Source organism: Strongylocentrotus purpuratus, unplaced genomic scaffold (genome assembly GCF_000002235.5).
Source record: "Strongylocentrotus purpuratus isolate Spur 01 unplaced genomic scaffold, Spur_5.0 spur5_scaffold_10, whole genome shotgun sequence".
NCBI lineage: Eukaryota > Metazoa > Echinodermata > Echinoidea > Camarodonta > Strongylocentrotidae > Strongylocentrotus > Strongylocentrotus purpuratus.
Window position 1 is genome coordinate 8,000,286 of NW_022145595.1, and position 18,978 is coordinate 8,019,263.

Genomic DNA, 18,978 nt, shown 5'->3' on the forward strand with positions numbered 1-18,978 from the left:
TTTTGCTCTACAGCTCGACACACATTTATTTTACGATAATTTGAATGATCATTTTTGACATCCTAACTTAATGTATTTTGTATACGTATTTGTACGATGTAACTTATTGTATTTTATCATGACAAAGCTTTTGATTATTTCCCGATTTCACAATCGTTCTACTTTTTCGTTTCATAAAATGAATGTGAATTGTAAATTGTTTAGTTTGTTGGTAGCTGTTTATTTGATTGATTGATTGAGTGACTGATTGATTGATTGATTGATTGATCAGATGTGATCAAGATCGTTATGAGTTTTGTTTTCACGAATTTATTTATGTAATGTATTGAATGACGGATGGGAGAAGCATAGATTTCATGATTTGCGAATTGGACAACTTTTCTATTCGTTTCACAATACACTTATTTATGCTGGAAATTCAACAACTTTTCTATTCTTTTCACAATACACTGTATTTTTTATGCTGGATGCGATTTATCAATTCAACGTGTTTGCATCTTTTCCTCGTTGAATCACGGTATTGAAATGCACGAAAGCATTAATGACCTCAGTTTGCCAACTGCTTCATGAGAAGAAAATTGCTTTGAATAGAAAGAGTTACATGTACAAGATGGTACCGATCCGCATCTTGTAACCATGGTAACGTACCTGATGACATGATTTGTGTCTTGGCCTTCTCAATGCCATAATGTAGATGTGTATTTCCATCCGGCACCACAGCACGAAGGCGTTGAATCCCCTTGGTGAGAGCAGCACTGGGTAATAAATATATAACAAAGAAAGAGAACAAATAACACATGATCATGATGATAAAGCAATAATCAGTGCGAGAGAAGAGACAGAAAGGGGTAGGGAGAAATAGGGGAGGCAGAGAAAGGGAGGAGTGAGAGAGCGAAAGGGAGGAAAATGCAAATATTAATATGTTGGATTGTGTAAAAAATATATTTGAATTAAGCACATAATAAAACTTTTAAAGAAAACTGCACGTAGATGGCGTCAATTATAAAACTTTAAAACACCTTGGTCATAAATAATGTCTCCCAAATCACTGAAAGAGTGACAGAAAGAGAGAGAGAGAGAGGGGGAGAGAGAGCGAGAGAGGGAGAGAGAGAGAGAAAGTGATTTTACTTCGATGGGGATATTTCTAACAATTTATGTGGGAGTTATAGCACCCTCTACCAGGCCTTTCTCCCGACCTAAGACCTTCACTGACTTGTCACTTGTCAGTATGATTGTACGAGGTTTTACTAACCTGTCACTTGTAAGCCTTGTGACGACTTCAGCAAACGTTGAAAAAGTGATGAAAGAAGCACGTACTTTGGAGCTGCAATGGAAAGAAATAGATAACAACATTATTGCACAATCGGATAATACATAATGCCACAGAAGATTTTTTTTTCTGTGGGGACCGGGGGAAATTCAATGAATTATTGAAAATGTATTGCATTTTCTTTTTTTTATTTTATTTGTGGGAACTGCCCCCTACCCAAGCCCCTGCTGCGTACAGTCACGGTTCAGTGGCCAAGCAATGGCCTCGTAACTGTGAGGCCCCATGATCAAAACCGTGTCGATGTGCTATATTAGTGCCCTTTTGTGGGGCATTAATCCTCATTACTGTTATTTATGACTTAAGGGCGTAGGTCCCCTATCTGATAAGCATAGTAGCATACACATGCTTTGGAAGTCACGCAAAACAAACACTGGCAAATTATTATTCAATAAAATCTGAGAATATATACTATTATCTAGATCTATTAGGATTAAGTCATTGTCAAAATAATTCCATAAATTGGGGTAAAACAAAATATTCCAACTATATGAGCGACAATGTATCTAGGAGATTTCATGTTCTTGATGTGGAATTTATGAAAAGTCTAAAATACTTGAATGTCTGCTTTTGAATATATTCCAATCCAAGGCTACAAATGGCTCTCCATATTTTAAAAGTCCAACTGAGAGTTAAAGATAAACTTTAGTACCGGTAATGCGATTGCATTGTGAAAGAAAAGGTGTGGAAAGGATCAGAAACAGTTGATCATGTAGCATGTAAGTACCGGTGTGCACTGCAAGGTTCTGGAGTCATCAAAATCATAATAAATTTGACCGAATCTTGGTAAAGTAACAAGCACTCACATAGAAAGCTATATATGGGACAACACACATGGTGTCGGGGCTGGTACTACCTTGATTTCCTTGTCTTTCTATGCTCATTACTCAGCCAGTATACATTTTCTTCCAAAATTGTTTGGCACATGTCATTTATTTGTAATCTTGAACATTCAGTTTAAGTTTCGTTTGATTCTGTGAGAATTTTTTTAATTTTTTTTTTTACCAGTACTGGAGTTTATCTTTAAGTTCTACTTGGGATCTTTGTGAAACACCCCCCCCCCCCCCCCCCCAGGTTCAAATTAATTTTGACATCATTACCTCGTGAATCTGCTGAGTAGCAATGCAGTAAAGTTGACAGTCTGCTGCTGGAAGTGGATATGTGAGACACTTCCTGATCTGAGATAAAAGCAATGAAGAACACAAACAGTTTATTAGAAATTATAATAATTGCTAATATAACACTTTATCAGAAGTCTCTAAGCGCTCGACTATAGCGATGCAGCATAATTACCCTGGCTTTAGCAGAGCAGCTGTCACGCGATCTGCGTTTCAAGGAATAAATTCCTACCAGTCCCCATTTAATTCACCTGGCAGGAGTGTGGCAAATGCAGATCAATGTCTCGCCAAAGGACATTAGTGCCGAGGCGTGACTCGAACCGCGGACCTTATGATCGACAGTCCGGCCACGTACCCACTCGACCACGACACCTCTACTAGAAAACACTTTGGAGAAAAAAAGTGACGATGTTTGTTTGTCTGCTAATGTTCTACATTTCTTCTAACCATTCCTTCGTTTTCTTTCCCCCTTTCTTTCCTTAATTCCTTCTTTCTCCCTTCTTCTATTCTTCATTCTTTCCTGTCTGTAGATTATTTATTTACTGGGTGTACTCAGAACAACATTCCTCCACTTTACTTCATACGACGAACTATAAAAGCATAAACGAACTCATTATGTTGTAATTGACTGGTATGCTTTACTAGATTATATCATTTAGACCAAGCTATGTGTCTTCTTTCAGTTTATTATAAAAGAGTGCATTAGAAAGGAATTTTATTATGCATGTGAAGAAAAAATTGTGGAATAAAAAAAAAATGAACTTGAAAATGAAAAATAAAACACTTGAATAAACTGAAAGTATCAAGAATTTCACCTGAGATGGCGTAGCATCTATCTTTCTATCTATCGGGCCATAGTTCATCCAGACGTTGGACAAAGCCCTCCTCATAACATTTCCATTCTCTTCTGGCGCAGCATGCATTCACTTAAACAATGAGGCACAATAACATCGGAACGGATGGGGTGGATTTTGAAGGAAAGGCGAATTAAGAATGTCACTGATTGATAGGAAGGGTTGCGGAAGGGGGGGGGTCTTTTCATCTGTTTTTTCCCGTCCCTCCCCCTCTCATTCTTTCTCTTTTCCCATTCCTTTGCGCCATTTGAAAGGGGGCACTGGTCCCCCGTAACTATGCCGTTATACTGAAGAGTTAATAGCAAAAAGAAAAAGGAAAGTGAAATATAGCCAAAGGGGGTACAAGAAGGGGGCTCGACAAAAATAGGGGGCGATTTTGAATATCCTTTAAATACATTTAATCCTTCATCAGACAAACTTCATCACTCGAAAGATCACGATGACGTCAAAATTTAATCCAAGGATATTTTTAGGATCGGCGTACATCGCCAATCGCTAAATCAGCAACCGTAGAAACCCCCGTTTCCCGATGTGATTCATACGGCCAACTTCGCGAAAGCATTACACACAAGCCAGACACAGTCGTAATGGGATGATGACAGTTCGTTTAAGAGGTAATCCCGTTGAATTAAGCGACGAAATATTGATGATATTTAGATGTGTGACTATGAATCACACATCTTCAAAAACTGCAGTACTACTTTGAGACGTTTGTATTTCTGGTTGCGAATTTTAGACGTAGGGATTATTTAAGACACAAAGGGGCCTGGCGGGTTAAGAGATTTTCATTTTCGCAACAGATTAGTTTTTAGTTCGTTTAAAATGTCCGATTAAAAGCATCAGGATACTGCAAATTCAGAGATGAAATACCTGTTCAATTTTCGTGGAAAGATATCAACAACAAAAAAAAAATAGTGTGTAGGTTTACCACTGTTTGTAAAAAGAGACACTTTCGCGATCATGCATGGCAATGTTCACAAATTTCAAGAGTGGTTTGCGAAAATCGATATGCGGCGAAATAAATGTCACCTGACTAAAAACTAAATTATTGCGAAAAGTTTGCGAAAACTTCTTGCCTTGAAATTCTCTATTTTACGAAACGCGAAAGTTCCATGTCCTGCATGGGTTTTTAAACAATTCTTTGATGACCTTCCCCCCAAAATGCCCCTTAAAAATGATAACATTTTTTTGGCGTGCTTGTCAGAGATTCTTTAAAAATGTGCCTCCCCCCCCCCCCCCCCCCCCCCCCCCCCCCCCCCTCGCGTCACGGACTCGTGTATCCGCCATTGCTACCACTTTGTATTTTTTTCAACTTTCGGGTTTACCTCACAGCGGGTTTCCGGTCCAGGGTCCAACTCGTGAGAGAGGTCATTAGGGTCACGTGATTAAGGTCATTGTAGCCTCCATGCTTTAGAGTCAAGAAATGAGATCATCGCACAGAATAGATTTCGGGTGTTTCCTCGTTGTTATTTTTTCCATTTCCATTTTTATTTATTTAAAAAAAAAAAACATACCGCTGACTGATTTCAGCTTAAATTGGTCAAATGGTATTTCAAAATCTTCGGATGTCCCCAAAAGATTCTCGCACGGGATCAGTTTTGTTATTCAAGGCATCGTTTAACAATGTTAAATCTGAGATACACGGCCCTACGTGTTCTCAGTGTCTGTCATAATTACGGTGTAATATTGAAGCCCTAAAAAATTGCGCTTCAAAATGATCAAGAAGTGCCTCAAAAAAAATAAAAATCTTTGAGTGACCGGTTTTACCATACTCGTTTTCCCCAATAGACTGTAGTTTTATGAAAATATCTTTATAATCAGACAGGCGATCAGCTTGTAAAAGTCATGTTGTTCCTGACTGACCTAAATGTTTATAATTATGATTGCAGCATGAGCTTAATCCAGGATTTTGTTTCAGAATCTGAGACAAAGTTACCGGATCCCTTTGATACACAACGTGCAAATAATCATCGATTTTTTTGATTTTTTTTTTTATCCTCGCTGCAATTGAAGATTGTAAAAAGAACTACGAGAAGAGTAATTTGTTATCCTCTCTGTATTATATTCCCGAGAGACATGTGAAAGTACGTTAATTTGTGTCATCGCCAATTATCGTAATTCTGTCATTTACACGAATTATCTTTGCTACACCATAATTTCGATTTGTGTTATCATGACGAAGAGAAAGGTCCTATGTGTTTGCATTATAATCAATAAAATTTGAATATGAATTTGTAAAACCGGTCCTACGCCATCTACTCGTGTAAACTTCAAAGAACACACTTTTCCTTTCACCACCTGGCCATGCATGCATTTACATTATTAAAAAGGCACACAGGTACATCGTCGAATTGCAGATGACACTTCATGGCTAACTTATCACCAATGTAGCATCATCAGGGACAAATTCGGGACAACATGATATTACCCGTCATCACCACAATATATATATATATATATATATTTAAAATCTCTATTTTTGTCTTGGCGATGATTTCAGAATTTTGCAGGGAAAAACAAAACAAAACATGTGTTATATCGCTTCTGGCGACCATGAAACAAATTCAAGCAGAAATTGCCGCTTTGAGCATGTTGAGGTATGTTTCGGTATCCTGGCTCTGAATTCAAAATAACATGCGTCATTATAAGCGACAAGAATTAAAATGAACAAGCAAAACAGTTATTATGTCTCCTTTTTCAATGTAAATAATTTGAGCAGGCACACGCGTTTTCTTGTTAGGATTACAGAGGCGGATATGTTTTTGGGACGGTGTTTTGCGTCATTTCTGAACGAGCCTTTAATAATGTAATGACAAAAATATTCTGGAGGTGTTTAAAATAAAACAGAACAAAGCATATTTGGAGAAAGCACTTGTAATTAGATTTCTTTTAAAGTTATCTTCAGCTTTACAATCTTTCAATGATTTTGAGAGTCGGTTCCTAAAAAACCGGGGAGCTGACATACATGTATAACTCTGTCATTGGATGAAAGAAGACAAGGGGGGGGGGGGGGTTCACAAAACTTGTCATCAACTTGACAAATGACAGTTGTTGTTATCAGCTACTGAAATCCTTGCTTCTTATTGGTTATCAGCAGTTTTGTCACTGATATTTGTCCATTGTCATTGAAAAAAAGCTTTGTGAAACGGGTCCCAGATCGACATGGCTTGTGATGGTTATTTATAGAACTATTGAAGAGATGTATCATGGGGGAGGAAAATTTCAAAGCACGGTATGTGATAAAAAGTAAATTGAAGGCGAGGCGTTGAATACATGACATATGGCATAAAAGTCAATAGCTATCAATATAATAATAGATTTTATCCAAGCAATGCACTGTATCCGACACATAAGTCTTTTTTCTGTCTAATAACTTTATACACAATATCCGAATAAATTGTTATTCGTGGATTATGATTGAATTGTTGCCATGAGAACAGACTTAATCGCACTTCCATTGGCGCCAAAAATATCGCTCCCCTAATTCCAGACATGTCTATTAGGCAACCTTGCCTTACCAGATAACCGGTATTTTGTTGGAAATAAGGCAGATTCTGTCGGGTCATCTTAGGGTCACACTTTTATGATATTTTTATTATTCCTCGGTTGGAGTCTTGGTTTATCATCCATGTTGTGGATATCTTAAAATAATACATAATAATAATAATAATAACGTTTTATTTACCCAGGGTAGCCACTTCAGTTATGAAACTGCTCCTCCAGCGGGCCCTGCATAACATAATATGTTATTACTACCCTTCTGCAATCTAATATGCTGAGCGCCTAGCTAGAAGGCAGAAGGTCCCATTGTTATAAGTCTTTGGTTTAACTCGGCCGGGGTTCGACCCGCGACCTCCTGTTCATGAGCCACCATGCCCAGTATGGTAGATTTTTTGAGTGTTACTTATATCGATTCCCATCATCTGATGCATCTTTTCTTTCTTAATCTCAATTACTTTACAAATAAACTTATACCCAAAGAAGGAATACACCGGTGTCCCACTGATAGCCGAACAAGTGGTATTTTAAATATCAGGACTACTCCAAACTATCTACTCGATCATACTCCTAAGCTAAGGGCACTTGAAAACTCCCTTCAGAAAATTACCTCCTTGAACAAATGCCCCCTTAACCTATTATATCATTCCGGACAACTACCTCCCGAATGTTTCCTCTCCAGGACAACTATACCCCCTAGGACAATTACCTCTCTCCGGACAACTACAGCCCCATTCAATTAACTTCTTAGTAGTTGTCAGTAGGAGTTAAGATTATTGTCAAGACTCAAGAGGTAGCAGCATAGTTTACCGGGGTAATTGTCCGGGGTAACTGTCCAGGAGGCTATAGTCATTGTGAACTTGTGATACGGGTACTTTGGCAATTAAGGTGTTAACTCAACAATGTACTTTCATTACATTGTTGTCTGTGCCCTGCATCCAGGCTGAGGTTTAAACTTAACCAGCCATGAGGAAGGAAAGGATTGTACGGCGGTGAAGGCATGAGATAAGGCAGTCACACATCTGTGGTTTCAAAATGTCTTCACTTGTCTAGAAATGATAGAGCACATGTACTATTCTACCCACCTTGTTTGTATTAATCAATCTCATTCAAGATTATTAATATCTTGAAAACATCGAACTTTACCACGAAATATGGCAAGACACTAAACCGCATTTGCCACTCTCCACCCAGGTGTAGATTGTTTTTATTATGGTCGGGATAAAAAAAATCTTCAACTTTTGAAATAATTACATTCATGTGTGATAGTTAGCTTAGGCACAATTAACAATATCATTAGTGCTAAATGTTGTATTGTATTATCAATATTTTCATTGACCGCAACATAACCAATGGCGTTGCTACGGGAGACATGGGAAGGCATGAACCTCCCAATCACACAGCCCAAAGAGCACGCGCACCCCTTTAAACACAGGAGGAAAGGGGGAGGAAAAGCAGCTATACTGAAAGAAAAAGGGAGAGGGAAAGACAATTGAAATGAATGAGATAAAAACTCTCTCCTACAGCCTCCCCTCCCTCCAAGGTGTAGTTATCATGCATTTTATCCACCTCATATATTAGGTGCCCCCTCCCCAGGATGCCAGAGCTGCCCCCTCCATAGCTTGCCCACGCTACGCCATCGATCATAATTACCGTGGTATTTTTTGACAATATCACAATGAAGGCTATTTCGAGTCAGCTTTACCCGAAAATTAATTCCCATCAAAATATAAAATTCGACACAGATGTTCTGATTCAGAAGAAAGTAGGTCAAACTTCCCAGGAAATGATAAATTTTATGGCAGTGGATACATAACAAATGTGTTGAGGACCTTATTATTATCTTTGTCATCCATGATCATTGCGTGCGAAACTAATCAATATCTATAACTTCCTGTGAGAGAATAAACAAAACCGATCATAAATATTACAAATAATATCATAAAGTTACATGAAATTTTTCGCAAATGTTTATCCCTACCTCATTATCATGCTTTTGTTTAGATGTTAATTAAGTAATTTCGTTTCGATTTTCGATTTAAAGCTGTCGTTAAGTTGGGCTAAATTATAACTGGGCTTGTACATACGAAGAAATACTGTCCCCCAAGTCAAACAGTCTCTAGGTGCGGTTAAATCGGGGGGAGCAACATAGATTATTCGTTAAGTGGGGGCGGGGAGGGGTCCAAGTCTCAGAAATCTCTATAAAAAACTTTAAATAAAACAAGCAAACCAAGAAAAAAAATATATAATACACAAAAGAAATATTCCAACAGAAACAAACAAAAAAGGCTCTCATATTTTCTCAAACATTATTTAATGTCTACTAAATATCTAACTATACAAACACAAGAGAAAAGGGGAAGAGGATGTGAACTTGTTTTGGTGAGTGTTTGGCACATCGAAGGGGCCAATGTCCCATGCATTTCCCTCAATACCGCCAACGAGTTGAATTGTTTAATGAGCTATATCTATTTGAGCACTTCGAACGTGAAATACATAAAGACAAGATACACCCCCCCCCCCCACTTCATCAATCCCCTCTTGATACCGGAAGTTGTGGAAGAGCTGTGGGAAGGAAGTTTGCTCATCGCACCAACTGAAGACAAGTCATCTGACATCCCGTGCTTAACGCTTTGCGAGACAGTCTGTCTATATCGTAAAGGTAGAATTGGACACATTTCGCCGCGTTGTTTAGCTAGATAAAACGTAATGATTTGGTGGTATTTCCCCTTAAGCATGATCACAACTCTAAAGTTTCAAAAGGTAGACAGAAATACTGACACTTTCCTCTGTTTCTCGTTTCCATTTTTCATCTGACTAGCTGTCATGATTGTAAAGGCCGCGATGTAAAAAAAAAAAAAAAAAAAAAAAAAAAAAAAAATTAGCCTTCGTCATTCCCCGGTAAAACTATTATGCAATATGCACGTACTTCTGTGCTGTTCTAAACAGCGAATTTCAAAGTCATCCTCATTTCTTATTACTTGCAACCAAATTAAGTTAAACACTATCTAAATCTAAATATAGGCCGGGCTCACGATCAATTGGGCAAAAAGAATTTCCGTTTCGGTTTAATAAAATTTGGAGTGGACTATTAGGCTATTATTATTATTATTATTATTATTATTATTATTAAAATTCATCCAGTTTACATTACAAAACAATACATATATTAGCAAGAAGATAACACCAAGTTGTGTTTAAAGAAAATGTTTAGTGCTGGTCATGCAATAATATTGCAATGTGAAAGCATCTGTGTGGAAACGTTTGGAAAAGGTTGATCATGTATGTGAGGATTATTAATCATCAAAATGATTATAAATTTGCCTATTCTTACTAAAAGTCACATGCACCATACACAGAAATGTGCATATGGGACTACAGAAATATGTGGCATGAGGCTGTGCTCCACAATAGGCCGCCCAGTCCACAACCCTAACTGTTCCTTATCATATTTCGATTAATAATGAGCATGATGAGGGAGTGTGAAGAGCCATCCTTTTCGAAGGACATTTTTGTTCTATGATACTCTTCCACACTAACATTAAGGTATAGACCAGTTTTGGAAACACCCCCCCCCCCCTCTCAAAAAATGAAGTGGAAGCTCTTATACCCATCATGTGAAAGAATATGTTTTGACTAATACGTGATGATACAAATTTTGCCGGGAAACCACCTACTAATTGATATATTTGGTAAATTATTATATCTATCCGGACTGGATAGATATAGGGTAGTCCCATATAGGCCCTACATCTTTCTGTGTACAGTGCTTGTATAACTTAACCAAGACAAGGCCAAATTTCTTATCATTTTGATGATTCCGGAACCTTGCAGTACACACTAATACTTATATGCTAGATGATCAACCTTTTCTAATCGATTCCACAACGTTTCTTTCACAATGCAAACGCATGACCAGAACTGGTCTATACCTTTAAAGAAAAGGCTCATCAATCATGTTTCATCTTTCCCAGAACTAAACCTTCGCAACCATGACCACCAAAATACTTTAAAATTCTAATGTATTCAATTACTTTGAGGTAATCGACCGGTGATTCAATTTCAATCGGATATTGACCCTTTATCGCTTCCTTCATTACGCATTCATTAATCTTTCCCTATTCATGCAATTGAGGATGACCACAGGCACCAGTTTGGGAAACGGAAGGTCTCGAGTTCGAAACCCCAAAGTAACATATCCTTAGCGGCCTATAGGTCAGCATCAAGTCCCTTTATCAGGAACTACAGCCGTATTTAGCTATCCTGTCATTCATACATCAAATTTCTTTGCAGGCGACATAAACCATAAACATAATAATATTATGGTCTTATTTACCCACAGAGGACACTGCACTTTAAGTCATCCCAACATTGCCTTGGTACCCATTCAATACACCTGGGCCGAAAAGGACCAATAGTGGTAAAACGATTTTGTTCAAGGGTGTAATGCCAGGGCGAGCGTCGAACCCAGGACCTCTCGTTTGAGAGTTAAGAGCCTTCACCAATATACCACAGTGCTCCCACCCGCCCACAGTGCTTCAATACAAGTCCATCTTTGAATCTTCAGTCATTAAGCAACGTTAATTTTAATATTATTTATTTCTTTCCTTCCTCAATGTTATTTTGTGAATACACATTTGTATGATTATATATATATATATATATATAATATATATATATATATATATATATATATATATATATTTAAAAAAATATATATATATTTTCACAAAACATGAAATAAAAGTGTACAAAATGATACAATCAAATGAAGAGTAGGAGGGATAACAAAAGTATAAATACTCATCTAGGTTATCCCCGTTAATAAGATTAAAGCAAATATAGGTTTACATATATATATATACATATATTGATCCTTGCTCTTTTCAAATTTTGCATATCTATTATTTATATGATTAAGGGGTCATTTTCTAACAATCCATCATTATCGTGAATATCATTTACAATAATAAGTTGTCATTAATTTTGGGATATGTTGTTTTACTACAGTGGAAACTAGATGGAATTCGACTGCGCGCAGTCGAAAATGATGCCTCCGTTATAGAGCAATTTTACAAACCAAAACAGAAAAAAAAATTGAATTCACGTTCAATGGTAATCCATTGACAGGTTCTCAGAATATTGTGATTACAAGCAATTTCTCATATACATATATTATGACCCTTTGATCTTTGACCTCATGACCATAAAATCTACTCAGTTCATTGGCTCTGGAAGATGTTCTGAGTTAAATAGTAATCCATCTGTCAGTTCTAATGAGAATGCGTTCACAAGCTATTTTTGCATACATAATGGGCCCATGAACTTTGACCTTTGACCTTATGAACCAAGAATCTACTCAGTTCATTGGCTCTGCAAGTAACAAACATGACCTAATTTTTGCATGAATCCATCAATCGGTTCTTGAGATAACGCGATCACAAGCTGTTTTTGCATTCATAATGTGCGCTGTGGCCTTTGACCTTTGACCTACGTGCTCCAAAATCTAATCAGATTGTCTTCTTATGGTGATACACACTATCATTAAGTTTGAAGTTTAAATCTCCAGTGGTTCTTGAGATATTATGATAACAATCTCAATGTATGGAATTTCATAAGTTGACCTCTGTGACCCTTGACCTTTGACCTACGTGCTCTAAAATCTAATCAGATCGTCTTCCTATGGTGATACATACTATCCTTAAGTTTGAAGTTTTTACATCTCCAGTGGTTCTTGAGATATGATAACAATCTCAATGTATAGAATTTCATAAGTTGACCTCTATGACCCTTGACCTTTGACCTACGTGCTCCAAAATGTAATCAGATTGTTTTCCTATAGTGATACACACTATCACTAAGTTTGAAGTTTAAATCTCCAGTGGTTCTTGAGATATCATGATAACAATCTCAATGTATGGAATTTCATAAGTTGACCTCTGTGACCCTTGACCTTTGACATACGTGCTCCAAAATCTAATCAGATCGTCTTCCTATGGTGATACATACTATCCTTAAGTTTGAAGTTTAAATCTCAAATGGTTCTTGAGATATCGCGCTAACAAACTCAATACAAGGAATTTCATAAGTTGACCTCTGTGACCTGTGACCTTTGACCTACGTACTCCAAAATCTAATCAGATCGTCTTCCTATGGTGATAAATACTATTCCCGAGTCTTAAGTTTAAATCTTAAATGGTTCTTGAGATATTGTGATAACGGTCAAACGGGACGGACGTACGGACGGACGTACGGACGGACGGACGGACGTACGGACGGACGGACGTACGGACGGACAACCCGAAAACATGATGCCTCCGGCACCACCTTCGGTGGCGGAGGCATAAAAATACGGTTTGGTTTCATTCTTTTAATAATAAATATGAACGTGTATAGATGTGAAAATGTGCTCTCGTTCCGAACAACCCCTTATTATGCTCAATCTAAAATTGGAATCCTTCCAGTTATCCTACTCATGCAATCACATGCCGACGTGACATCATTTTGGATGAAATAAATAATGAAAATAATGACAAAGCATTATCTTGTCAGAAAATTATTATTCTTTCGCTCACCCAATTAGTCTTTTCAATATCCGTCTATTGTATAAACCAGGCCTTCTCAACTAGTTTATTAGAAGTGCCAAAACAAAAAGAATTTGTAGTTGAAGTGCCACCCTGTAAGGTCGACTGTGCTGCGAGGGAGCGTAGTGACCGTGCCGAAAATGGGTGGGGTCCAGGGGCGAAGCCCTAACAGGGGTAGTAGGGGGCTGAGCCCCCTGAAGCTGGTAGATTTAGGGCTTTCTAAAGGCCCAAATGGGGAATTTTTAGCACCATTTCATTCTACAATATAATCACTCATAATTTCATATTGATGTGAAAAAATTTGTAAAATTCCTGAGTACAATTACACTGGAGGTATATTTATATGTAGTTTTTTTGTGTGCAATAAACACGAGAAATGTCAAAATAAAGTGAAATTAAACAAACGAAAACGAGAGGTTTTCAGATATTGGCAATGTTGAATATCTCATCGTAAGCTAATTGTTCAGACCTTTTAGATTCGTATAAAATGGTAAAAAAAACGATAAATTCCCCCTTTCTTCCTGTTTGTTAATAAAACAGGCATTTAGGGCTCGAATTCGACTGCAACTTCTTGATTTAGCTGAGTATTTAATTCTAAAATATATATTCTCTTTTTTTCTGTTTTTTGTTTTGTTGTTGCAACAGTCGCGCGCCATTACGACTAACCGCAAGCGCCACAAGTGGCGCGCGCGCCGCCAGTTGAGAAGGCCTGGTTGCTTGTATAAGGGGTGATTAAACTATCAACATGCATTAAGGGGCATGTGTTCGTGATCATCACTCGTCAGTACTTTCCACGAAAAAAAAAACCAATTCGAAAAAATCATATGTAGTCATGTAAATCGGATTCACCACCAAAAAAAAAAACAGCAATCAAATCTTAATCCTCAATCGAACGACGTAGCGAAACAGCACTAGAAGGACATTTAACTACTTCTACAAATGAAAACAAATCTATCATTAGTGAGAAATATGAATATCAATATCACGTTACTTCATTTAAACTATCTGTTTAACCGTCCCATCTCCCTGGTTTAACATGTTAAAGCTCCCCTAGAGCTTGGTGAAATGTATAAGCAACTTTTCTACAAACTGAGAAATACTAAATTAAAGATAAAGACCGGTATTGGTAAAATATTGGCAACCACATGCCGACGTGACATCATTTTGGATGAGATGACAAAGCATTATCTTGTCTGAAAATTATCATTCTTTCGCTCACCAAATTAGTCTTTTCAATATCCGTCTATTGTATAAACCATATAAGGTAACCACTGCTTGTATAAGGGGTGATTAAACTATCAACATGTATTAAGGGGCATGTGTTCGTGATCATCACTCGTCAGTACTTTCCATGAAAAAAAAACCAATTCGAAAATCATATGTAGTCATGTAGATCGGATTCACCACCAAAAAAAAACAGCAATCAAATCTTAATCCTCAATCGAACGACATAGCGAAACAGCACTAGAAGGACATTTAACTAGTTCTACAAATGAAAACAAATCTATCATTAGTGAGAAATATGAATATCAATATCACGTTACTTCATTTAAACAATCTGTTTAACCTTCCCATCTCCCTGGTTTAAGATGTTAAAGCTCCCCTAGAGCTTGGTGAAATGTATAAGCAACTTTTCTACAAACTGAGAAATACTAAATTAAAGATATAGACCGGTATTGGTAAAATTGCGGTTCAAGGGTTTTGGGTGCAAAATATCCATTCAATATTGTTTAAATATTGCCTTCAAAGGTTTAGATGGCAATAATTCAACCTAAATTCGCAAAAAAAGCAGAAATATATGCCCAAATGTTTAATGTTGAAGAGCATTCGCGATATCTACCCAGACCGGATCGATATGATAATTTATCAAATATATCAACTAGTAGGCGGTTTCTCGGCAAAATTTGTATCATCACGTATTAGTCAAAGCATATTCTTTCACAATATGCATGTGGTTGCATGAGTAGGATAACTGGAAGGATTCCAATTTTAGATTGAGCATAATAAGGGGTTGTTCGGAACGAGAGCACATTTTCACATCTATACACGTTCATATTTATTATTAAAAGAATGAAACCAAACCGTATTTTTTCCACTGTAGTAAAACAACATCTACCAAAATTAATGACAACTTATTATTGTAAATGATAGTCACGATAATGATGGATTGTTAGAAAATGAGTGATTATATTGTGGAATGAAATGGTGCTAAAAATTCCCCATTTGGGCCTTTAGAAAGCCCTAAATCTACCAGCTTCAGGGGGCTCAGCCCCCTGCTACCCCTGTTAGGGCTTCGCCCCTGGACCCCACCCATTTTCGGCTCGGTCACTACGCTCCCTCGCAGCACAGTCGACCTTACAGGGTGGCACTTCAACTACAAATTATTTTTGTTTTGGCACTTCTAATAAACTAGTTGAGAAGGCCTGGTTTAAGGTCACCCTCACCCCAAGCTAAGCCTTTCGAGGCGCGTCATTCAATTATTATGTATTTTTATGAATGCATATTTTGTATATTACTGTCAAAGAATGTATTTTATAATCTGCTCAATTATTACTTTGAATATAGTGGACCCCTATGAAAAACAGCACTCGCGCTAAAAAGCGTGTTCCTCCGCACAAGTGGTTAACAAAAAGATAAATACAAACAACTATATAAGTGAAATATATGTCATTAAATTGACATTTTAATATTGAATCATCAGTCTACACACTACGGTGAAAGTAAGGGGGTGCACCGGGCTCCACCCTATATGCCGGATTTTCTATTGCCATGTTAAATGCCATTTCGTTATGTACACATTAAGCGTTCCTGCTGACCCCCCCCCCCCCAAAAAAAAAAAAAAAAAACCAAAAAAAACCAAAAAAAAACCAAACAAACAAACAAACAAAAAAACAAAAACACACACACACAAACAAACAAACAAAACAAACAATAACAAAAACAAAAAAGAAAACACGACTGTATCAGTATTTCAACGACATAGTTTAGAAATTTGCCAATTGGATTTGGGAATGGTCTAACCTTGAACTTTAGATTTGTTGTTTCGACACATAACAAAGTAGGAAAGAAACATTGAATCAGGGATATGACAAAATAATTTGAAGATAAGTTTATCTATCGGATCTGAATTAGTTGATATTTGACGCCTGCCCTTGACCGAGGTGGCTACTCCATCAAGGTGCCCACAATGATAAGAGTAAACAAAAATCATTGAAGGCGTAGCTACCGGGGGGTATGGGGTACCTTCCCCTAATCAAGTGGGATAAAAAGAAGGAAAGGTGAAGAAAAAAGGAAAGAATGGGATAAGGAAGAGGATAACAAGAATGGGGAAAAGAAGGTACAACTACTACTACTCCTCCTACATCCTCTCCATAATTAATGTTCTTGATAATTTGCATTTCATTCAGGCATTGATTGATTTTACTCGTCGAGTACATTTACATCATGAAATATACGAGCGATAGAGCCCCTCCCCCCTCCCTCCCCCCCCCCCCCTCTCTCTCTCTCACTCTCTCTCGTATACCTTGACAAGATGACCCATAAAAGCTCGTAATGATTAGCTTATTTCCAATGAATTAATTAAAAGCTTCATGCGTCATTAGAGTAAAACAAGTGCCCCCTCCCTTCAATGTCGGTGTTCCCCTCGAAGCTTGAGTCTCAGTAGAGTAAAACAAGTGCCCCCTCCCTTTAATGTCGGTGTTCCCCTCGAAGCTTGAGTCTCAGTAGAGTAAAACAAGTGCCCCCTCCCTTTAATGTCGGTGTTCCCCTCGAAGCTTGAGTCTCAGTAGAGTAAAACAAGTGCCCCCTCCCTTTAATGTCGGTGTTCCCCTCGAAGCTTGAGTCTCAGTAGAGTAAAACAAGTGCCCCCTCCCTTTAATGTCGGTGTTCCCCTCGAAGCTTTCATGAGTCTCAGTAAAGTAAGATAAGTGTCCCCACCCTTGATACCGGTGCCCCTCTCGATGTCTGTACCAAGGGTACACCAGAGCAAATCACAGTATTGAATGTTAGTCAGTATGAGCCACACGAGGCGAGTCAGGCAAGGTCTATTCTTATAAATACGGTTCGGGTACCATCCATGAACACCGTGGCCTAGCCACAGGGAGGGTACGAAGGAAAGTGCCCCTCAAACGGCGGGGAGGGGAGGGGGAGACAACGTGAACAAAATGATATGACCCCCCCCCCCCCTTCTCTCTCCTATTGGTGGCCTAATTTGCATTTTAGTGCCACAGGCTACGACCTCCTCTTTGTGAACCTGTTTCCAGTGAAGACATGATCATTTTTCTTTTCTTGCAAACTCCCCTCCCTCTCACTTTGAGGTTTAACAAAAATTATATAATCTTGATTCCTGTAGCATTTTTTTAACATGTTTTTTTTTTTTATAGTTGCCAAATTTTTGCAATAATATATATTAGGTCTTTAGGAAATGTTTTTAGATTCGAAATAACTGTTTCACATATGGATCATTAACATAAAGATAACTAATCCGTATTTTGTTATATTTCAAATTAACCCCAAACGCCCCCCCCCCCCTTAGCCTCCTTGTACGACTTACTATTGAGAATGAACAAACAAAAGGACAAAAGGACAAAAGGACAAGAGGGACAAGCCTATTTGGGTTCAACTCTCCGAATTAAAAGATCATGCACTCATAAAATTCAATCGATTTATTTCGAGCAAGAATCAAAACCATAATACCGGTGTTATTACTTCCATTTCCGTTGATAAAAAGGGGGTTTCAATGACGCATTAAAGATGAAGGTGAGTTCTGGTTATGCGATTGCATTGTGAAAGAAACGGTGTGGAATCGACCAGTAAAAGGTTGATCATCTAGCACATAAGAATTTGTGTGTATTGCAAGGTTCTGGAATCATCAAAATGATAAGAAATTAGGCAAAGTCTTGGTAAAGTTACAAACACTGTACACAGAAAGATGTACGTGGAACTACTCGAACACGTGGCGTAAAAATCCTACCCCGGAGTTTTACGATGTTACATGACATATGACAGAATATGAAGGCATTTAAAGAGCCATGCTTTTTAGGGGACATGTATAAATCTGATGTTCTTCCACACTTGCTGAATGTAATGATAACGCTCACAAATTATTTTTCACCTGTTCCCAGAAATCAACCTTCTCTTTAAATACACCGAAATGAAAGGCCCCAGAGAGTTGCAAAATCATGACTATGAAAACAGAACCCCCTCATGTTTACCGCAAGACACTTGTTCCATTAAAAACACATGAGTGATTCATATTGTCCCACTGTATTAGGGGAACATCTATTTCCTCCCCTTCTGTCAAAATTCTTTTGTCGAAATTTTGTCACGAGGAGGCCCCGAAGCGGATCGAAGTTATGTCAACATTACCAACACATTCCCACAAAAGAATATGGAAAGAAGTGAAAAGGCATCGCCACTAAATGTTGTGCAGCCTTTTCACACACAGCTAAAATTCATCGTATCCAAAGATGATTAGTATAAACGTGTTTAACTCAACAGTTTTAAACATGTTTATAGAAAATTTTCCCAGTGTGAACATCGTTTATACGATGTTGGGATAGATACGAAGTCGCGATTCATACGCCCCTAAAAGCAGG

The 18,978-nt window shown here is 37.8% G+C and overlaps 1 protein-coding gene across 1 annotated transcript in view; it reads right to left on the minus strand.

Annotated features, from left to right (window-relative positions):
• Positions 1-18,978, minus strand: part of LOC577280 (anthrax toxin receptor 1) — a 54,393-nt gene that overhangs the window by 23,600 nt on the left and 11,815 nt on the right. Inside the window, exons 2-4 of the mRNA XM_030979363.1 lie at positions 2,428-2,505; positions 1,253-1,324; positions 649-755 (exon numbers count right to left, since the gene is read on the minus strand). Of these exons, the coding sequence (XP_030835223.1) occupies positions 649-755; positions 1,253-1,324; positions 2,428-2,505 (257 nt within the window). The remainder of the gene's footprint in view (positions 1-648; positions 756-1,252; positions 1,325-2,427; positions 2,506-18,978) is intronic.